General features: G+C 43.6%; 1 protein-coding gene across 3 annotated transcripts in view; it reads right to left on the bottom strand.

Moving 5' to 3' along the window:
- The window catches only part of FHL1 (four and a half LIM domains 1), a 130,729-nt gene that overhangs the window by 32,401 nt on the left and 78,143 nt on the right, over positions 1 to 20,185 (bottom strand). The window contains exon 1 of one of the 3 annotated variants that reach the window (XM_069746985.1): positions 15,968 to 16,032. The exons of 1 other annotated variant lie outside the window; for it this stretch is intronic. Coding sequence is in view for 1 of the 2 variants with exons in the window: in XM_069746983.1 (XP_069603084.1) it covers positions 4,377 to 4,398 (22 nt within the window). In the remaining variant the exon portion in view is untranslated. Of the gene's footprint in view, positions 1 to 4,376; positions 4,462 to 15,967; positions 16,033 to 20,185 lie in introns of those variants that run through there. One more of the 3 variants, XM_069746983.1, reaches the window with a different exon arrangement.

Here is a 20,185-nt window from a genome sequence, read left to right as displayed (position 1 = left end):
ATTTGGAGGAGATCCAGGCCATCAGATCAGCAGCCTGGATTTTTGGATGATACATTGTAGCAAACTATTAGTAGAGGTTTGTTGCTACTTTTACTAGAAAGGAACGTTGGTATCTCAGAAAAAAATGGAGTTCCATATTCAAAAATAAAACAGCAGAGAATGTAAGTTATTAGTATTCTGGGAGGGGAATGGATCAAGTGTGACAGTTTTCAAGAAAGTTTTGCTAAGTGATCAAAATGGGTTGATAAACTTGTTTCTATTGGAGTGAAACTTAGGAAAACAAACTCGACAATCTTCGTGCCTGTTTTTTTATATCTACGTGCAGGGCCCACATGGCTGATACATGTATTGCAGAGCAGATTACAGATTAATTTGGAGGAGATTATGCCACAAATGGGTAACAATGTATAATAAATGTGGACCTTTGTTTTTCAGTTCTTCAATACCTAAAGTGTACCTGTCATTTCAGGCAACTTTTCAGAAAAAGTTTCCAAGTGCATGCACTACTAGAGCAATGACACTATTTTCTGGCCACTATGACCTGTATCCTGCTTTTTTTACCAGCTTTCTCTTCTGCAGGTTTTAGTTTTTAGTTGGGTCCTGGTAGTGGCAGGAAACCAGCAGCTGAACGTCTCCCATGCACTGCACACACAGACATGAAGGATTCCTGCTCTACTGTGGCTATGTAGGTCATGTTCAGAGGCAGCAGCATGAAATTATACAACAGTACTAAGCAGTGTAACTGTGAATCCAGCACTCACTAGAGAACCACAGTACAATATGTCTGTCTATGCCCTCTCACTCTACTCCTCCTCTCCCAATCCCAACCCCTCTCTATAGACTTGTTTTGTATTTTAGCAGTTTTTCAGAAAGAAGTTGACAGGAGTGGGAGTGGAAGAAATGTCTTATGAGTGGAGAAAGAAGTAGATTTCCTTGAAGCACAGCACTGGATATTTCCTGATGATTTTGGCAAAGTCATTCAAGTGATTGGGACTAAACTGCAGTGCCAGACATATCTGTTACTAAAGTCAATCAAGTGATCAATGGAGGTGCCAGGAGCTGGACCAAGGCTAGATTAACCAGCTCACCAGTCCTGATCATATGGAAAAAAGTCCGGACCTTGGTACTATGCTCCAACCTCGCATCCATAACTTTAAAGTAAGAACAAGTTCAGCTCAAAAAAGTCTTCAAATCAAACACTTGTTTCTAATGTACATCAATTATAAATATAGTAATTGGAAGTGTTTTATTTTAAGAAGTCAAAGTCTGTACAGAAAAGTGATCTAAAATCAAAGTTCTGTACAAGAACAATCTCCATGTCAGAAATTGCCAGTCATCTTACCTATGTAAGTGGAGCTGTATAGGACGTTTCCCTGACCGCTCACCTTAGAGATCTACGATCCACATGGGGTGAGATCCCAGCACCAGGAGAAGTGCTCAGTGATAATTGGATAATTCCATGATGACCGCAATTAAAATGTTGACTACTTAATAATGGCTGCGTTAATGAGCTGTGAACAGCATAATGAACTAATTATCAGCTGAGATTATACTGTAATCCTGATGAACTCCCTGTGGTCTGGTGTTCATATTATACACGCTAAGCTTACTAGATATCCCAATTATAATGTGATGATTGTGAAAATGAGGATTCTGCAATGTTACTTAAACTTCACATTTTTCCCCAGTGGCTCAGTGGTCGGCACTAGAGTTGAGTAAAAGGATTCCCAGGACCCAGGTCCAATGGCCATGTTAGTACTGCATGGCAGCTGGACAACAGCGCTGCTAACTTCATACTGTCAGTATCCCCGACACTTCTTCTAATAAGCATGATGATTGAGGTGCACCCTCAGTATGGCCAAACAGCTCAGTGCACCCTCAGTGTGGCCAAACAGCTCCATGCACCCTCAGTATGGCTAAACAGCTCTGTGTACCCGCAGTGTGGCCAAACAGCTCAGCGCACTTTCAGTGTGGCCCAACAGCTCAGTGCACCCTTAGTGTGGCCAAACAGCTCAGCGCACCCTCAGTGTGGCCCAACAGCTCAGTGTACCCTCAGTGTGGCCAAACAGCTCAGCGCACCCTCAGTGTGGCTAAATAGCTCAGCGCACCACCATCAATGTGGCCAAACAGCTCAGTGCACCCTCAGTGTGGCCAAACAGCTCAGTGCACCGCCATCAATGTGGCCAAACAGCTCTGTCCACCCTTAGTGTAGCTAAATAACTCAGTGCACCCTCAGTGTGGCTATTTAGCTCAGTGCACCATTCACCCCCCTGTCCTCTCCTCCATCCCTGGAGATTGACAGCACAGGCATTCCTGAGCTTTTTCTCCAAACAAGTAAGCCATTGTTGTTCCTCACTAGCGAAGGAGGTGGAGTATGCAATTCTTGTGGGTGGCCACACCAAGGGTACACCCAGATCCTAATTGGCATATTTGATTACATTTAAATTTAAGCAGAAAGGAGACAGCGATCAGAACACTAAAGGTGCAATTTTTATAGGGGCTATATCCTCTACAAGGCTATGTGCTCAGTGTATATAGTCAGATTGGGCTGACAGAGGTCAATTAATATCCAAACACTGGGAAGTGACTGCCCTGGGTGATGAGTTCCACAGCAGAATTTCTATCACTATGGTTGTAGCTTTCAGCTGTTTACAGCCCTGACAACAATTGCCAGTCATCTAACATTCTTACACAGTATAGTCACGGTCGTGAAGTTTATACACTCATTTATCTTCTGGAACAGTTGGCTGACGCTGTACATTATCAGACAGGGAATGGATGTGACATTCAAGAGTGTTTCATTTGTGCTCAGATTCAGATGTAGACATGCTCTCAATAGTAAAAACTTAAAGGGGTATTCCCATCTCCAATATCCAATCCCAGTATGTAGTAGATGTAATAAAAGTAAAATTAGCAAATACCTCCATTTAGAAATGTAGTATAGTTCTTCTGATTAGCTATTTTGCTTGCCCCATGTACAGGACTTTGCAGTAAATTAGGTATCTATTGTTACGACCACTAAAAACTGTCACTATATGAGTGGTCTTAACCATGGATACTTAAGCTACTGCAATGCCATGCACATTGGGTAAGTGAGATCGCTAATCAGAAGAACTATACTACATTTCTAATTGGAGATATTTGCCAATATTATAATTATTACACCTAATACATATTGGGATAGGATCTTGGAGATGGGAATACTCCTTTAAGGCAGCCATAGACATGACATGGCTATCAGCCGAACAATACCAATGCTGTATGCCGCTGCTACATCAGAGCACAATGTAAATGAATGCGGTTGCACTGCCACCTGCAACAAGCAAGTTGCTAAAAGAACAGGTTGGATTTTTTCTAAGTTGTCATGGCTGCAGTATGTTGCTGTTCGCTACGTGACACCGTTCACTTACAGTGTGCCGACGCCGAACTCTGTGAACCTTATTGGATATCTGCAGGAATAGCCAGAATATCTGACATATGGTGACCCCACCTTTTGTGAGGAGTGAGATAAGGAATCACCTATATGGTGTAAATGTATAGTATATTCTGCCTACAGCCGTTCTCTATTCTCTACCCAGCCGAGAATAAAGTGTTCTCATTCTGTGATGGCAAAATTATGAATCAATGTTCATTTAAAGAAAAATTGATCTTCATTCCCCGCAGCCGACAATCACAGTGAAAGTTTAATTTTGCGAGAGCCGTTTATAACAATGGAAGCCGCGCGGTGAGAAGCGAGGACAGTTATTCTTTTAGGAAGTTTTCTGATATGATTATCAAAGTTGTAGAACTTTCCATGATGTTTTATAGAACTACAAGTCACTCGCAGACAAGGGATTGTAGACAGGATAAGTCAGGTCCGTAACTTCCAGATAAGACACTATATTTGTTATACATTCAATACAAACATCGTCATCTCCTCATCATTCCTTACAAACTATTCTTGTTTCCTCCAATGTATCCTCCTTATGAAAACATGCTGTAATGTATCCACAGACCGTTCTCATCACACTTCACTAGATTCACTACTCGGATCAATTATCGAAGACATGTACAATAAACAAGTGGAGGAAATAGTTGTAAAAAGCAAAATAAAAAAAAAAAGAATCTAAACTCAGTATAGAAATATCTATAGGACAGCAGGACAGATCAATGTCTGAACTTTCATCAGCTCCAAACTATCTGATGGAAGTTAACGTTAAGATTTGCATCGGCCATATATGATGGTTATAGGATGTATTCCACTAAAGCAAACCATAAAATAACACGACACCTGATATAAGCCAGACAAAAGTCATGTAAAACTAAGCTTAAAACCCCACAATAATCAAAATCATCTTTCGCTTATTCTTCTATGGCCCCAATTACCATTCATTTACCTGAGTGTCTTTCAAAAGCCATTGTAACAAGTGGCGACAGACGTCTGTCCGTCCTGAGCAGATACAGCCCTACTGTTTGATAACATACATTTACAGCAGCTATTAATAAGGAGCCGGAGGCAAATGTTCACACCCCCCTCAAGGGATTTCGTGTTTAATCCTGCCTGAAAAGCAAGACCATTTTTGGTTATCTTTTGGGAGAAGAATAGGGTCCAAAAAAAAAAAAGTGTACATATAAGATGCCCACACAACTACTCCAATTTCTAAATTAGCATACAAGACTATGCAGTTGCATACAAACCCTCCCCTTAATGAAACCCAATATCCCACTCAGGGATCAAAGAAAAGATGTGCCGCATGGGTCATCAATGGAAAGTATAAGTCAGACGACTCCTAGAGCCTCCCTCCCCTATAGTTATCATATGCCAGCACCGTGAAAATGGGATTTACTTATTTCTTAAATAGCACCAACATATTCCATAGCGCTGTACACAGGTCACTCGCACTAGGAGATCTTAAAGTGCCCTACACCTTTTATTCCACTGACAGCTATTTTTCACAATGTCCCACCCGTCCCCAAACACTATATGCCACCATATACAGCCCCCAAGTGCTACTATGTATTATTACTTCCCCCTTATGCCACCATAAAGCCCACACCACGAGCCACCATATATTAATAATGAATTTCCCTACACCATTAAGTATGACTGACATTCGTTTATATGAGGTTTGTGCTGTGGGTAAGACGTATACACTATATGGACTAAAGACCTGGGACACCCAAGTCCAGCAGGCTGCCAGTGTGATCCGTCACTCCGCAGAGCGCGTTCCCGCTGCTCCAGAGTCCAGAGACGGCAGCTTTACACCTCTCCATCCCACACGTGGCATTGTGCTTGGTGATGTAAGGCTAGCATGCAGCTACTCGGCCATGGAAAGCCATGAAGCTTCCGGCAAGCAGACATTATTCATTATACTTCAAAAGGACCTACCACCACTTTTTATCAATATGAAAAAGCAACCACCTGTACAGTCCACAACCCCCCCTCCCCCCTGTGAATCCCAAAATGAGCTTTTATAAGTCTCTCCCACTGCCTGCTAACCAGCACGGTCTGGTCTTGGGAACATCACTGGTCTGCGCCTCCTCTATCAGCAGATTCGCCACCTTCCTGCCATGATTAATGATGATGACACCTTCTACGTCATCCACAGATCGATGAAGGGCAGTGTTCTTCTCGGTGATTTGTGGATCCACATTAATCAAAGCAGGCGAATGGCGATTCTGCCAAGAAGGCACTGACCAGCGATGATTGTGTTTATTTCACTTATAAAAGGTACTTTTTAGGATATAGAGAGAGAATTAGTGGCTTACATACAGGTTGATGGACTGTGGTAATAGGGCGATTAAAGATGGTGGTTTTAGTTTATACGGTTCCCTTTAAATGAGCATGCAGATATTAACCTTTATGGAGAAGGATGAAAGTATATCAGCTGTCTGTGAAACATGCATGTTTGATATCGGAAATTATAAAAATGTTTGCCTTTTTTTCTAAAAAAAAAAAAAAAAATAGTGACACTTTTGCCCATAAGCTTGATCTGGTATTGCCGCTTATATGAATAAGGGCAGAGACAGACTGCCGTATAACTCGTGTGATGATGCTCTCCTGACCTGAACTTCACAGCTGCCTAGCAATACATTACGCTGTCATGTTCAGGTCAGCAGAGGTGCCGGGCCAGACCATGTAGTGCGTTGGGATCATCACATGAGTTATACGGCAGTCTATCTCTGCCCTAAGGCTGAGTGTGCCACCTGTTGACACAAGAGGTACTTTTTTCTAAGATTGGACAACCAAGAGACGTGGAGGAGGCCATAGGAGGGCAACAACCCAGCAGGAGGACCGCTACCTCAGCCTTTGTGCAAGGAGGAACAGGAGGAGCACTGCCAGAGTCCTGCAAAATGACCTCCAGCAGGCCACAAATGTACATGTGTCTGCACAAACGGTTAGGCTAGGTTCCCATTGCGTTAATGGGACCGCGCTAACGGACAGCGTTGCACGGCGAAATTAACGCCGTTCAACGCGTCCGCTAGCGCGCCCATTAACAGCAATGGGGACGCGCATCACTAGCGCATGCCATTTTCGGCACGCGCTAGCGATGTGCCGTTGTTTTGTGGCGCGCCGCGGACGCTGCTTGCAGCGTCCGAGGCGCGCCCGCGGTCCGTTCCCCGCTCTCGCAGATCGGAGATCTGCGAGAGCAGGGACGTTTAACGCAACCCCTTTACAACACATTGCGTTAGCGCAATCCGCTAGCGCTAGGCGCTAAACGGATTGCACTAACGCAATCTGAACCTAGCCTTAGAAACCGACTCCATGAGGATTGTCTGAGTGCCCGACATCCACAGATGGGGGTTGGGCTTACAGCCCAACACCATGCAAACCGCTTGGCATTTTCCAAAGAACACCAGGATTGGCAAATTCGCCACTGGCGCCCTGTGCTCTTCACAGATGAAAGCAGGTTCACACTGAGCACATGTGACAGACGTGGCAGAGTCTGGAGACGCCGTGGAGAACGATCTGCTACCTGCAACATCCTTCAGCATGACTGATTTGGCAGTGGGTCAGTAATATTGTGGGGTGGCATTTCTTTAGAGGGCCGCACAGCCTTCCATGTGCTCACCAGAGGTAGCCTGACTGCCATTAGGTACCGAGATGAGATCCTCAGACCCCTTGTGAGACCATATGCTGGTGCGGTTGGCCCTGGGTTCCTCCTAATGCAGGACAATGCCAGACCTCATGTGGCTGCAGTGTGTCAGCAGTTCCTGCAAGAAAAAGGCATTGAAGCTATGGACTGGCCCGCCCGTTCCCCAGACCTGAATCCGATTGAACACATCTGGGACATCATGTCTCGCACCATCCACCAACGTTACGTTGCACCACAGACTATCCAGGAGTTGGCGGATGCTTTAGTCCAGGTCTGGGAGAGATCCCTCAGGAGACCCTCTGCCGCCTCATCAGGAGCATGCCCAGGCATTGTAGGGAGATCATACAGGCACGTGGAGGCCACACACACTACTGAGCATCATTTCCTTGTCTTGAGGCATTTCCACTGAAGTTGGACCAGCCTGTAACTTAATTTTACACTTTGATTTTGAGCATCATTCCAACTCCAGACCTTCGTGGGATATTAGTTGTGATTTACGTTGACAATTTTTAGGTTTTATTGTTCTCAACACATTCCACTATGCAATGAATAAAGATTTACAACTGGAATATTTCATTCAGTGATATCTAGGATGTGGGATTTTAGTGTTCCCTTTTGCTGATCAATTGCTGATTTTGCCTTTCTACCCAGTTAATTATTTTATCTGCTCTATGTAGAAACAGGAAGTCTCTGGTCCCTGCATTTATAATTCTCCTCTTCAACTCCTGATCCAGCTGCTCCTCCTTCCCCCTGCCAGGGACTTTTGCAGTGACTCATGAGGCATACGGGGATATGAGACTTCTGTTTCTACATAGAGCTTAGAAGGATTCAGTTATATAGTGGATGCTTTCCTGAAACGGAAAGTACTTGCAAGCAGCATAATTCTTTCGTCCCGCTACATTTAGCCCAACTTGGGTCTCTCCCTAAGGTGGCTAGCATATATGTAAGGATTCAGTTAGTCAGTTATTAATCACGTGATTTCATAGAACTAATGGAAAAGAGAAGAATCATCTGTGTAGAAAGGCAAAATGAGCAATTGTAAGCACACAGTGCTATATAGAAAGATGACTGCGATATATTAGGATAAAACTTTGATGGGAGGAGGAGGAGGTGTGCTTCTTTAAGTGATTGCGAGTGAGGTGTAATACAAGGCACAACCACTACTAATAATATGGCGCTGTGCCTGGTAAAAAAGGAAAGTGATGGGTGAGGTGCTACCGTGTTTCCCCGAAAGTAAGACCTTGTCTTACATTAATTTTACCCCAAAAAGTCCCACCCTGTCTTACTTTCGGGGGAGGTCTTACATTAGCCGGAAAAAAAAGACAATTTTCAAATTCAGTACAGTACTTAACGTTACACCGTTCAACTGGAAAGCAGACAACAAATCAAAGTACGGTAACAGTAACACACTATGGTACGGTACTGTACGGTAATTGCCGTATACCCTCTGCCTGCATACCATAACAGTGCCGTATCCCACTGCACACAGCCCCATACCCCATAACAGTGCCGTATCCCACTGCACACAGCCCCATACCCAATACAGTACATGTTTCCCTACTTGGTTTTTAAATGCTGGACGTTTTCCTCTGCGGTGCGGCTGTGGGTGCGGAAGGCCTGTGCTGCAGGGAACGCTGTGCCAATCAGCAGGGAAACAGCGGTGACGTGGGGCTGGGGCGGCCAATTACAGCCCGAGCTGCTGGGCCAATCAGCACTCGAGCCGGGGGCCGGCGGTGACGTGGGGAGCAGGGGCGGCCAATGAGCTGTTGAGCTGGACAGATTGCGGGGTTAACACGGCGAGTTAACCCCATGAGCGCTGGACCCGCCCAGCTGCACCTGAGGACACCTCTGGAGCCTGGGGACCCAATGGGGGACAGCGGTAGCCCAAAGGTAAGGGCCTTACATTTCACAGCGGCCCCCCCAACCCTGCCTTACATTCGGGGGAGGCCTTACATTGGAGGACCCCCCCGAAACCCCCACCCTGTCTTACTTTCGGGGGGGGTCCTACTTTCGGGGAAACAGGGTAGTTGTCACCCCCCAACACCACAACAATCATCAATCTGATATTGACAAGCTATCGTAAGGTAGATATGTCCTCTGGTCCCAGATAACCCTTCAACGGCCAGAAAAATCATTTTGTCACATTCAATTTAAATTTGTCTAGGGTCATAATTTTTTTTTTTTAGGGTGGAAGTATTATTTAATTTAATGAGTCAAGATATGGAGAATAAGATTAGGTCAAGCCCTGGGTAAACTACAAAAGAAACCTTGTCCTGTAATATCAGGATTAGCTCTCACTGGCATATTTCCATACAGTGAAAGATCCTGGATTGTTAAATATTTTTCCGAATAAGAATCCCAGGACCTATAATGTAGATCTCAAAGCAAAGCAAAGTGCAAAGCTCATCTTGGGGTCTATGAAAAAGAAGAAAATGGTGGCACTCACGTCCCATAAAAACTTCTTTATTGTTTCACATTAAAACATGGATGCAGGAGAGTCTGTGGGGTACACGTCGGACATCCTGGTGTCTGCCAACACGGGCTCTCAGGTTTGGACTGGAGGCTAGTCTAATGCCTAGAGGCTAGCACAAGTAGAGATGGAGATGGAAGATACATAAGCCACAATATATCACCATCTTTATACTCTGGACTTCAGATGGTGCTTGTTACATGTAACTAATTGTTATAACCCATTTGTTTCTGACCACCTGGGTCTGGTCCTCGCTTGGCAGGATGCACAGCAGTATAAATAGCGCTGTGTAATCCACAGCCGACGTACAGTATGATATGCATGCAACGTGTGGAAAGACAGACATTCAGGTCGGGTCTGTCAGGAACAAATGTCAGTCCTACTGCAGAGAAGTGAGTCAGCATCTGACATTAAAACATATTGCTCCAAAGACACCAGAAGTCGAGGCTGCGCATCCACATTAAATGGCCGTCAGCCGAACAATGATTCACATGATAATTCGGTTGACGTCCATCTTGGCTTCCTCTCCCATAGACAGGAGTGCTCCTGTGTTCACTATGAGAAAGACTCAGATAGACATCTCTGCCATCGGCCTATCTGCAGCAGAACAAAGTGATTGGCAGTCCAAAATCAGACATGTCAGACCAACATCTCTCCCGATCAGTTAACTGGCTCCCCAATACCCATTAGTGCAGAACCCATTGATATCGGTAGGGGCAGCTGACAGACTAATGTATCTCCGGTGACTGGTCTGAGGCAGGTCCCTGGTGGCTTCTCCCCACCCTGCTCCCCTAGACTGACAGGTCTCTCCCTATGTGTGTAAAATGAGACCCGTCAGTCTAGGAGAGCAGGGCAGAAAGAAGACACCTGAGGCCTGCCCCAGACTAGTCATCTGAGATAGTCACTGGCCGGATTTTCAAACTATATGCTTTATGAAATACCTCGGCGTCGCAGAGTAAAATATACCTGGCTGTAATAACACAGCTCCTACATACACAGTACAAAGGTCAGGAGGACATCTCCATTTTTTAAGATCACCTGGAAATCTTTGGCTTCTAGTGGGCGGACAGTATCTGACTGCATCTTCAGCGTTAGCGCTGGAACGAGGAGCCGATGAACAATATAATAGTTAATACCTATTCACTGGTTAGAAAGTCCCTTGTGCTAAAATATCAGAATGTTTCCCAACACTCCTGAGCCAGTCCAGGGAGCCAATCCAGGGATTTGAGAACTGTTCTACCTTCAACTGAGTCGCCCCATGGGCTAAAGGGTACTCTGTACCAGGTCCTGCTGTTCACAGGGGGATGTCACAGTGGCTGCAACCTGGTCCGTGGATCTGGGCGCCCATGTAAAAGGGAAAGGTCTTTGAAAGGATAAAGTTTATGTTCGTGACACTACCTGTGGTATTCGGTCGGGGTGACCGACGCTGCTTTAAGTGGTCCGCTGGGGTGATGTTATGGCAGCTAGATGGTATATCTTCCCACAGGTGAAGTATATCCCCAAGGATCCAGGTGAGTAGATGATGGTATGGTGAGAGGTGCAGAAAAGAACGAAGGCACAGGATTGCAGTCTCTTTACCTTGTTTATTGTTGGTTTCAGCAGCCACAGTCCAGGGCACCAGACCACAGGGCAGGCAGAGTCCGGTCTGTTCGGAGGCAAGTCCAGAGTCCCCTTATCCAGGTGAAGAATAGAAGCCTTCCTTTGCGCTGTAGTGGTGTAGTCCCTTACTGCTAAGCTTCACATAAGGTCCTCACAGATGTTATCTCTCTCTCTGTCCCCCCGGATAGGACAAAACCCGTATGACTGACTTGTAGTGACTTGAGCCTGTTTATAGGAACTCTTAGATGACCTGGCTCTGTGGGGTGTCACCGTACCTCCTGGGTGTGGGTGCGGACAGGTAACGTGCAATTAGCTGTCCTGCCGGTCTCTGATGAAAGGCGTGGAGGTCCTCACAACCTTTGTGTTCCAGCTACCGGTGTTTCTGCGCCTCAGAAGGAGGCAGCCTGCTTGGGGCTGGTCCCCTTCTGGTATCCTCTCCTGTGCTTTCTCTCCTGCACGCTCACTGCAATCAATTCTGCTTTCAAAATGTCTCTTTCTGGGAGCTGCAGCTCTGGGGGCATGCACAGCTCCGTTGACCCTCTGTCTTCCTCAGACTGATGTCTGAAACTAACTAACTGTCCCTACAGACTACCAGTTATATATATAACATAGTAACATAGTAAGGCCGAAAAAAGACATTTGTCCATCCAGTTCAGCCTATATTCCATCATAATAAATACCCTATATATATATATATATACAGTGGGGCAAAAAAGTATTTAGTCAGTCAGCAATAGTGCAAGTTCCACCACTTAAAAAGATGAGAGGCGTCTGTAATTTACATCATAGGTAGACCTCAACTATGGGAGACAAACTGAGAGAAAAAAATCCAGAAAATCACATTGTCTGTTTTTTTAACATTTTATTTGCATATTATGGTGGAAAATAAGTATTTGGTCAGAAACAAAATTTCATCTCAATACTTTGTAATATATCCTTTGTTGGCAATGACAGAGGTCAAACGTTTTCTGTAAGTCTTCACAAGGTTGCCACACACTGTTGTTGGTATGTTGGCCCATTCCTCCATGCAGATCTCCTCTAGAGCAGTGATGTGTTTGGCTTTTCTCTTGGCAACACAGACTTTCAACTCCCTCCAAAGGTTTTCTATAGGGTTGAGATCTGGAGACTGGCTAGGCCACTCCAGGACCTTGAAATGCTTCTTACGAAGCCACTCCTTCGTTGCCCTGGCGGTGTGCTTTGGATCATTGTCATGTTGAAAGACCCAGCCACGTTTCATCTTCAATGCCCTTGCTGATGGAAGGAGGTTTGCACTCAAAATCTCACGATACATGGCCCCATTCATTCTTTCATGTGCCCGGATCAGTCGTCCTGGCCCCTTTGCAGAGAAACAGCCCCAAAGCATGATGTTTCCACCACCATGCTTTACAGTAGGTATGGTGTTTGATGGATGCAACTCAGTATTCTTTTTCCTCCAAACACGACAAGTTGTGTTTCTACCAAACAGTTCCAGTTTGGTTTCATCAGACCATAGGACATTCTCCCAAAACTCCTCTGGATCGTCCAAATGCTCTCTAGCAAACTTCAGACGGGCCTGGACATGCACTGGCTTAAGCAGTGGGACACGTCTGGCACTGCAGGATCTGAGTCCATGGTGGCGTAGTGTGTTACTTATGGTAGGCCTTGTTACATTGGTCCCAGCTCTCTGCAGTTCATTCACTAGGTCCCCCCGCGTGGTTCTGGGATTTTTGCTCACCGTTCTTGTGATCATTCTGACCCCACGGGGTGGGATTTTGCGTGGAGCCCCAGATCGAGGGAGATTATCAGTGGTCTTGTATGTCTTCCATTTTCTAATTATTGCTCCCACTGTTGATTTCTTCACTCCAAGCTGGTTGGCTATTGCAGATTCAGTCTTCCCAGCCTGGTGCAGGGCTACAATTTTGTTTCTGGTGTCCTTTGACAGCTCTTTGGTCTTCACCATAGTGGAGTTTGGAGTCAGACTGTTTGAGGGTGTGCACAGGTGTCTTTTTATACTGATAACAAGTTTAAACAGGTGCCATTACTACAGGTAATGAGTGGAGGAAAGAGGAGACTCTTAAAGAAGAAGTTACAGGTCTGTGAGAGCCAGAAATCTTGATTGTTTGTTTCTGACCAAATACTTATTTTCCACCATAATATGCAAAAAAAATGATAAAAAAAACAGACAATGTGATTTTCTGGATTTTTTTTTCTCAGTTTGTCTCCCATAGTTGAGGTCTACCTATGATGTAAATTACAGACGCCTCTCATCTTTTTAAGTGGTGGAACTTGCACTACTGCTGACTGACTAAATACTTTTTTGCCCCACTGTATATATATAGGGAGTCACCTAGTAAATAGGATCAAAAGCTCCCCATGGTGGTCTGGAGTGTGAATGTGTTGCATGTTTGTGGTACCTGGTTACAGTTATCCTTTCTTGCCTCTGAATGTAGCATCACTCTCCCCGGGAGGAAAGCAATGCCACTGTGACAACCAGGACCCTGGGGCGCCACACAACTGTAGCTGCATCTTTAAGACACAGATACAGTTAAATATAATGGTGGAGTAGAGAGCCGTCAGCTCCCCACTCCACCGTTCACCGAATGAAGTGCGATAATGTCATTACATTACCCCTGATGCACCCAGCCACACACAGGGCGGAGCAGACATCTTCTCATCATGGGATATGGTTTTTTTTTTTAATTACTGGGGTACAGTGGAGGGGCACCATGCTGGGAGGATGTGGACAATGGGGGGGTATTATACTATATGTATGGGGCAGCATTTTAATGTGTAAGAAGGCACTTTTAGGGACATCATACTGTGTGAAGGACATTGTGAGGGACATCATACTGTATGGAGGACATTGTGAGGGACATCATACTGTGTGGAGGACATTGTGAGGGACATCATACTGTATGGAGGACATTGTGAGGGACATCATACTGTGTGGAGGACATTGTGAGGGACATCATACTGTATGGAGGACATTGTGGGGGCATCATACTATGGGGGCCATAAGTGTGATATACGTGTCCCACTTTTCTGTCTTTCTAAGTTGAGAGGTGAGGATGTTAGGTCTAAATAGCTGTATTTCCCCTGGCTTCCATCTCCTGTAGGACCATGCTTGAAACATACAGTCACAAGCACAGTTTTAGTAGTAGCCATGATGCTATGAATGTGTGAATAGATGTCGTCTGTGCCGACACTGGAAACGAGACATTAGCACAGTGACCGATGTCACTCGCCAGAGAAAATATATGGGAATAGATGTATAGACGTTCAATCGGCTAACGAATGAGGTTTTCTTTTACAGTAAAGTAAGGTCAGTGATGATCTTCAGTATAAATCTTCCGGCTGGGAGCAATTTCAAATGTCTTTTGCGCTGAATTTTACAAGTAAATTCAGTATAGAATCTTTGCTCCCCTTTCTGGAGCAGTCCGCTAACTCTTCTACTCTTTATTCAGAAGCTGGCGCCCCATCAGAGGAACCTGAGACCAGCTGCTGTAACTATATCCACACGTTGGCAGCATTTTACTGAAAATTATTAGAATGATTCAATTTACCAGTTCAGAAATACGTCGGCATTACTACCACTCAGCGCTCATTTCAAAAACCCCAAATCCATAAATAATATTTGGATCCTGTAAGGTCTGCTTACAACATAAACATATTAGAGGGGATTGTGACATGACAGGCTACATTTGGCAGGGATCTGACGTGAACTGTCAAACAGCCAATGCACAAAGAACAATGTTTGTTTTGTAGACGTGGACCCCATAACTTAGGGGAATAAGGGGTCAAGTAAGCAGCAGCTTTGGAAAGTTGATGGTAACTAAACCCACATCTACGGGGGAGTAGAACATTAAGGATCAGGGAATTTTTGCAATTTAAAATGGACTAATAGTCCTATTTTCCAAGCTCCAAATCACCGTTTTGCAAAACTATAGCATAAAAAAAATAATACTACCAATAATTAATGAACACTTTGGGTCCAATAATCAGCAGCTTTATCACCCTGTGAATAACATAGGGAGCAACTATGCGTAATTCAGCAGCACTAATTCTTTATGTAAGTGACAGCCACCTTCAATTACACAGCTGTTGTCTAGCAAGAACATCTCCCCGAGAAAATATTCAATGTGGAGTCTGAAGATTGAAAAATTACAATAAAAGTGAACAAATCCTTCCAATGAAAAATTCCTAAAGATTCCATCCAGGTTGTGCAATTAGGATAAAATGCAAATTTTCTAAATAACTGCTAATTGTGCATACATTCTAGTAAATATGAACTATTTGAGGTATATTTTATTAAAGCATCTATTTTTCTGCTATTCCGCCTGGAAACTGACAACTAAATTGTCATCTAAGTGTTGCTATATATACTCTGCGCAATCAGTACCGACAGGGTCAAATTATATTGTGACGCATCCGATTGGAAAGAATGGTTAGAAGTCATGTTACGGCACATCTTTGCATCTTCATTACTGATTCTGAATGCTGCTCATCAAATTACAAGACATTATAATAATAATCTTTATTTTTATATAGCGTTAACATATTCGGCAGCGGTTTACATACATTAATATCACTGTCCCCAATGGGGCTCACAATCTAAAAGACATGACAATCTGTCATCCCCATGAAGGTAAATTTGGTGGCTGAATTCCCACACTGCAGATTTCTTGGGCAGAAATTTCAGCCATTTCATTCATCTTTATGGTGTTGTTTCAAAGGATTCAAACAGTTGGAGAACTTTCTGCAACAAAATTCAAATGGCCCTAAAAACATCGACATTATCTATTAAGAAGTCCTTAGTAGCGGCTGGTTGGAAAGTCTTACTTACCTGGTAGCAGTTTCCTACACGTCACCAAGCGGCTGCATGTTGCTCGTACTACTGTGAGCAGTCTGAAGGGCCTAACATAGTAACATAGTAACATAGTTAGTAAGGCCGAAAAAAGACATTTGTCCATCCAGTTCAGCCTATATTCCATCATAATAAATACCCAGATCTACGTCCTTCTACAGAACCTAATAATTGTATGATACAATATTGTTCTGCTCCAGGAAGACATCCAGGCCTCTCTTGAACCCCTCGACTGAGTTCGCCATCACCACCTCCTCAGGCAAGCAATTCCAGATTCTCACTGCCCTAACAGTAAAGAATCCTCTTCTATGTTGGTGGAAAAACCTTCTCTCCTCCAGACGCAAAGAATGCCCCCTTGTGCCCGTCACCTTCCTTGGTATAAACAGATCCTCAGCGAGATATTTGTATTGTCCCCTTATATACTTATACATGGTTATTAGATCGCCCCTCAGTCGTCTTTTTTCTAGACTAAATAATCCTAATTTCGCTAATCTATCTGGGTATTGTAGTTCTCCCATCCCCTTTATTAATTTTGTTGCCCTCCTTTGTACTCTCTCTAGTTCCATTATATCCTTCCTGAGCACCGGTGCCCAAAACTGGACACAGTACTCCATGTGCGGTCTAACTAGGGATTTGTACAGAGGCAGTATAATGCTCTCATCATGTGTATCCAGACCTCTTTTAATGCACCCCATGATCCTGTTTGCCTTGGCAGCTGCTGCCTGGCACTGGCTGCTCCAGGTAAGTTTATCATTAACTAGGATCCCCAAGTCCTTCTCCCTGTCAGATTTACCCAGTGGTTTCCCGTTCAGTGTGTAATGGTGATATTGATTCCCTCTTCCCATGTGTATAACCTTACATTTATCATTGTTAAACCTCATCTGCCACCTTTCAGCCCAAGTTTCCAACTTATCGAGATCCATCTGTAGCAGAATACTATCTTCTCTTGTATTAACTGCTTTACATAGTTTTGTATCATCTGCAAATATCGATATTTTACTGTGTAAACCTTCTACCAGATCATTAATGAATATGTTGAAGAGAACCGGTCCCAATACTGACCCCTGCGGTACCCCACTGGTCACAGCGACCCAGTTAGAGACTATACCATTTATAACCACCCTCTGCTTTCTATCACTAAGCCAGTTACTAACCCATTTACACACATTTTCCCCCAGACCAAGCATTCTCATTTTGTGTACCAACCTCTTGTGCGGCACGGTATCAAACGCTTTGGAAAAATCGAGATATACCACGTCCAATGACTCACCGTGGTCCAGTCTATAGCTTACCTCTTCATAAAAACTGATTAGATTGGTTTGACAGGAGCGATTTCTCATAAACCCATGCTGATATGGAGTTAAACAGTTATTCTCATTGAGATAATCCAGAATAACATCCCTCAGAAACCCTTCAAATATTTTACCAACAATAGAGGTTAGACTTACTGGCCTATAATTTCCAGGTTCACTTTTAGAGCCCTTTTTGAATATTGGCACCACATTTGCTATGCGCCAGTCCTGCGGAACAGACCCTGTCGCTATAGAGTCACTAAAAATAAGAAATAATGGTTTATCTATTACATTACTTAGTTCTCTTAGTACTCGTGGGTGTATGCCATCCGGACCCGGAGATTTATCTATTTTAATCTTATTTAGCCGGTTTCGCACCTCTTCTTGGGTTAGATTGGTGACCCTTAATATAGGGTTTTCATTGTTTCTTGGGATTTCACCTAGCATTTCATTTTCCACCGTGAATACCGTGGAGAAGAAGGTGTTTAATATGTTAGCTTTTTCCTCGTCATCTACAACCATTCTTTCCTCACTATTTTTTAAGGGGCCTACATTTTCTGTTTTTATTCTTTTACTATTGATATAGTTGAAGAACAGTTTGGGATTAGTTTTACTCTCCTTAGCAATGTGCTTCTCTGTTTCCTTTTTGGCAGCTTTAATTAGTTTTTTAGATAAAGTATTTTTCTCCCTATAGTTTTTTAGAGCTTCAATGGTGCCATCCTGCTTTAGTAGTGCAAATGCTTTCTTTTTACTGTTAATTGCCTGTCTTACTTCTTTGTTTAGCCACATTGGGTTTTTCCTATTTCTAGTCCTTTTATTCCCACAAGGTATAAACCGCTTACACTGCCTATTTAGGATGTTCTTAACCCCTTCAAGACCCAGCCTATTTTGACCTTAAAGACCTTGCCGTTTTTTGCAATTCTGACCAGTGTCCCTTTATGAGGTAATAACTCAGGAACGCTTCAACGGATCCTAGCGGTTCTGAGATTGTTTTTTCGTGACATATTGGGCTTCATGTTAGTGGTAAATTTAGGTCAATAAATTCTGCATTTATTTGTGATAAACACGGAAATTTGGCGAAAATTTTGAAAATTTCGCAATTTTCACATTTTGAATTTTTATTCTGTTAAACCAGAGAGATATGTGACACAAAATAGTTAATAAATAACATTTCCCACATGTTTACTTTACATCAGCACAATTTTGGAAACAAAATTTTTTTTTGTTAGGAAGTTATAAGGGTTAAAATTCGACCAGCGATTTGTCATTTTTACAACGAAATTTACAAAACCATTTTTTTTAGGGACCACCTCACATTTGAAGTCAGTTTGAGGGGTCTATATGGCTGAAAATACCCAAAAGTGACACCATTCTAAAAACTGCACCCCTCAAGGTACTCAAAACCACATTCAAGAAGTTTATTAACCCTTCAGGTGCTTCACAGCAGCAGAAGCAACATGGAAGGAAAAAATGAACATTTAACTTTTTAGTCACAAAAATTATCTTTTAGCAACAATTTTTTTATTTTCCCAATGGTAAAAGGAGAAACTGAACCACGAACGTTGTTGTCCAATTTGTCCTGAGTACGCTGATACCTCATATGTGGGGGTAAACCACTGTTTTGGCGCACGGCAGGGCTTGGAAGGGAAGGAGCGCCATTTGACTTTTTGAATCAAAAATTGGCTCCACTCTTTAGCGGACACCATGTCACGTTTGGAGAGCCCCCGTGTGCCTAAAAATTGGAGCTCCCCCACAAGTGACCCCATTTTGGAAACTAGACGCCCCAAGGAACTTATCTAGATGCATAGTGAGCACTTTGAACCCCCAGGTGCTTCACAAATTGATCCGTAAAAATGAAAAAGTACTTTTTTTTCACAAATAAATTCTTTTAGCCTCAATTTTTTAATTTTCACATGGGCAATAGGATAAAATGGATCCTAAAATGTGTTGGGCAATTTCTCCTGAGTACACCAATACCTCACATGTGGAGGTAAACCACTGTTTGGGCACATGGTAAGGCTCGGAAGGGAAGGAGCGCCATTTGACTTTTTGAATGAAAAATTATTTCCATCGTTAGCGGACACCATGTCGCGTTTGGATAGCTCCTGTGTGCCTAAACATTGGCGCTCCCCCACAAGTGACCCCATTTTGGAAACTAGACCCCCCAAGGAACTAATTTAGATGCCTAGTGAGCACTTTAAACCCTCAGGTGCTTCACAAATTGATCTGTAAAAATGAAAAAGTAATTTTTTTTCACAAAAAAATTCTTTTCGCCTCAATTTTCTCATTTTCACATGGGCAGTAGGATAAAATGGATCATAAAATTTGTTGGGCAATTTCTCCCGAGTACGCCGATACCTCATATGTGGGGGTAAACCACTGTTTGGGCACTCGGCAGGGCTCGGAAGAGAAGGCGTGCCATTTGACTTTTTGAATGGAAAATTAGCTCCAATTGTTAGCGGACACCATGTCGCGTTTGGAGAGCCCCTGTGTGCCTAAACATTGGAGCTCCCCCACAAGTGACCCCATTTTGGAAACTAGACCCCCCAAGGAACTTATCTAGATGCATATTGAGCACTTTAAACCCCCAGGTGCTTCACAGAAGTTTATAACGCAGAGCCATGAAAATAAAAAATAATTTTTCTTTCCTCAAAAATGATTTTTTAGCCTGGAATTTCCTATTTTGCCAAGGATAATAGGAGAAATTGGACCCCAAATATTGTTGTCCAGTTTGTCCTGAGTACGCTGATACCCCATATGTGGGGGTAAACCACTGTTTGGGCGCACGGCAGGGCTCGGAAGGGATGGCACGCCATTTGGCTTTTTAAATGGAAAATTAGCTCCAATCATTAGCGGACACCATGTCACGTTTGGAGAGCCCCTGTGTGCCTAAACATTGGAGATC

Source organism: Ranitomeya imitator, chromosome 2 (assembly GCF_032444005.1).
Source record: "Ranitomeya imitator isolate aRanImi1 chromosome 2, aRanImi1.pri, whole genome shotgun sequence".
NCBI classification, from domain to species: domain Eukaryota; kingdom Metazoa; phylum Chordata; class Amphibia; order Anura; family Dendrobatidae; genus Ranitomeya; species Ranitomeya imitator.
This window is presented reverse-complemented; position numbering and strand designations above follow the sequence as displayed.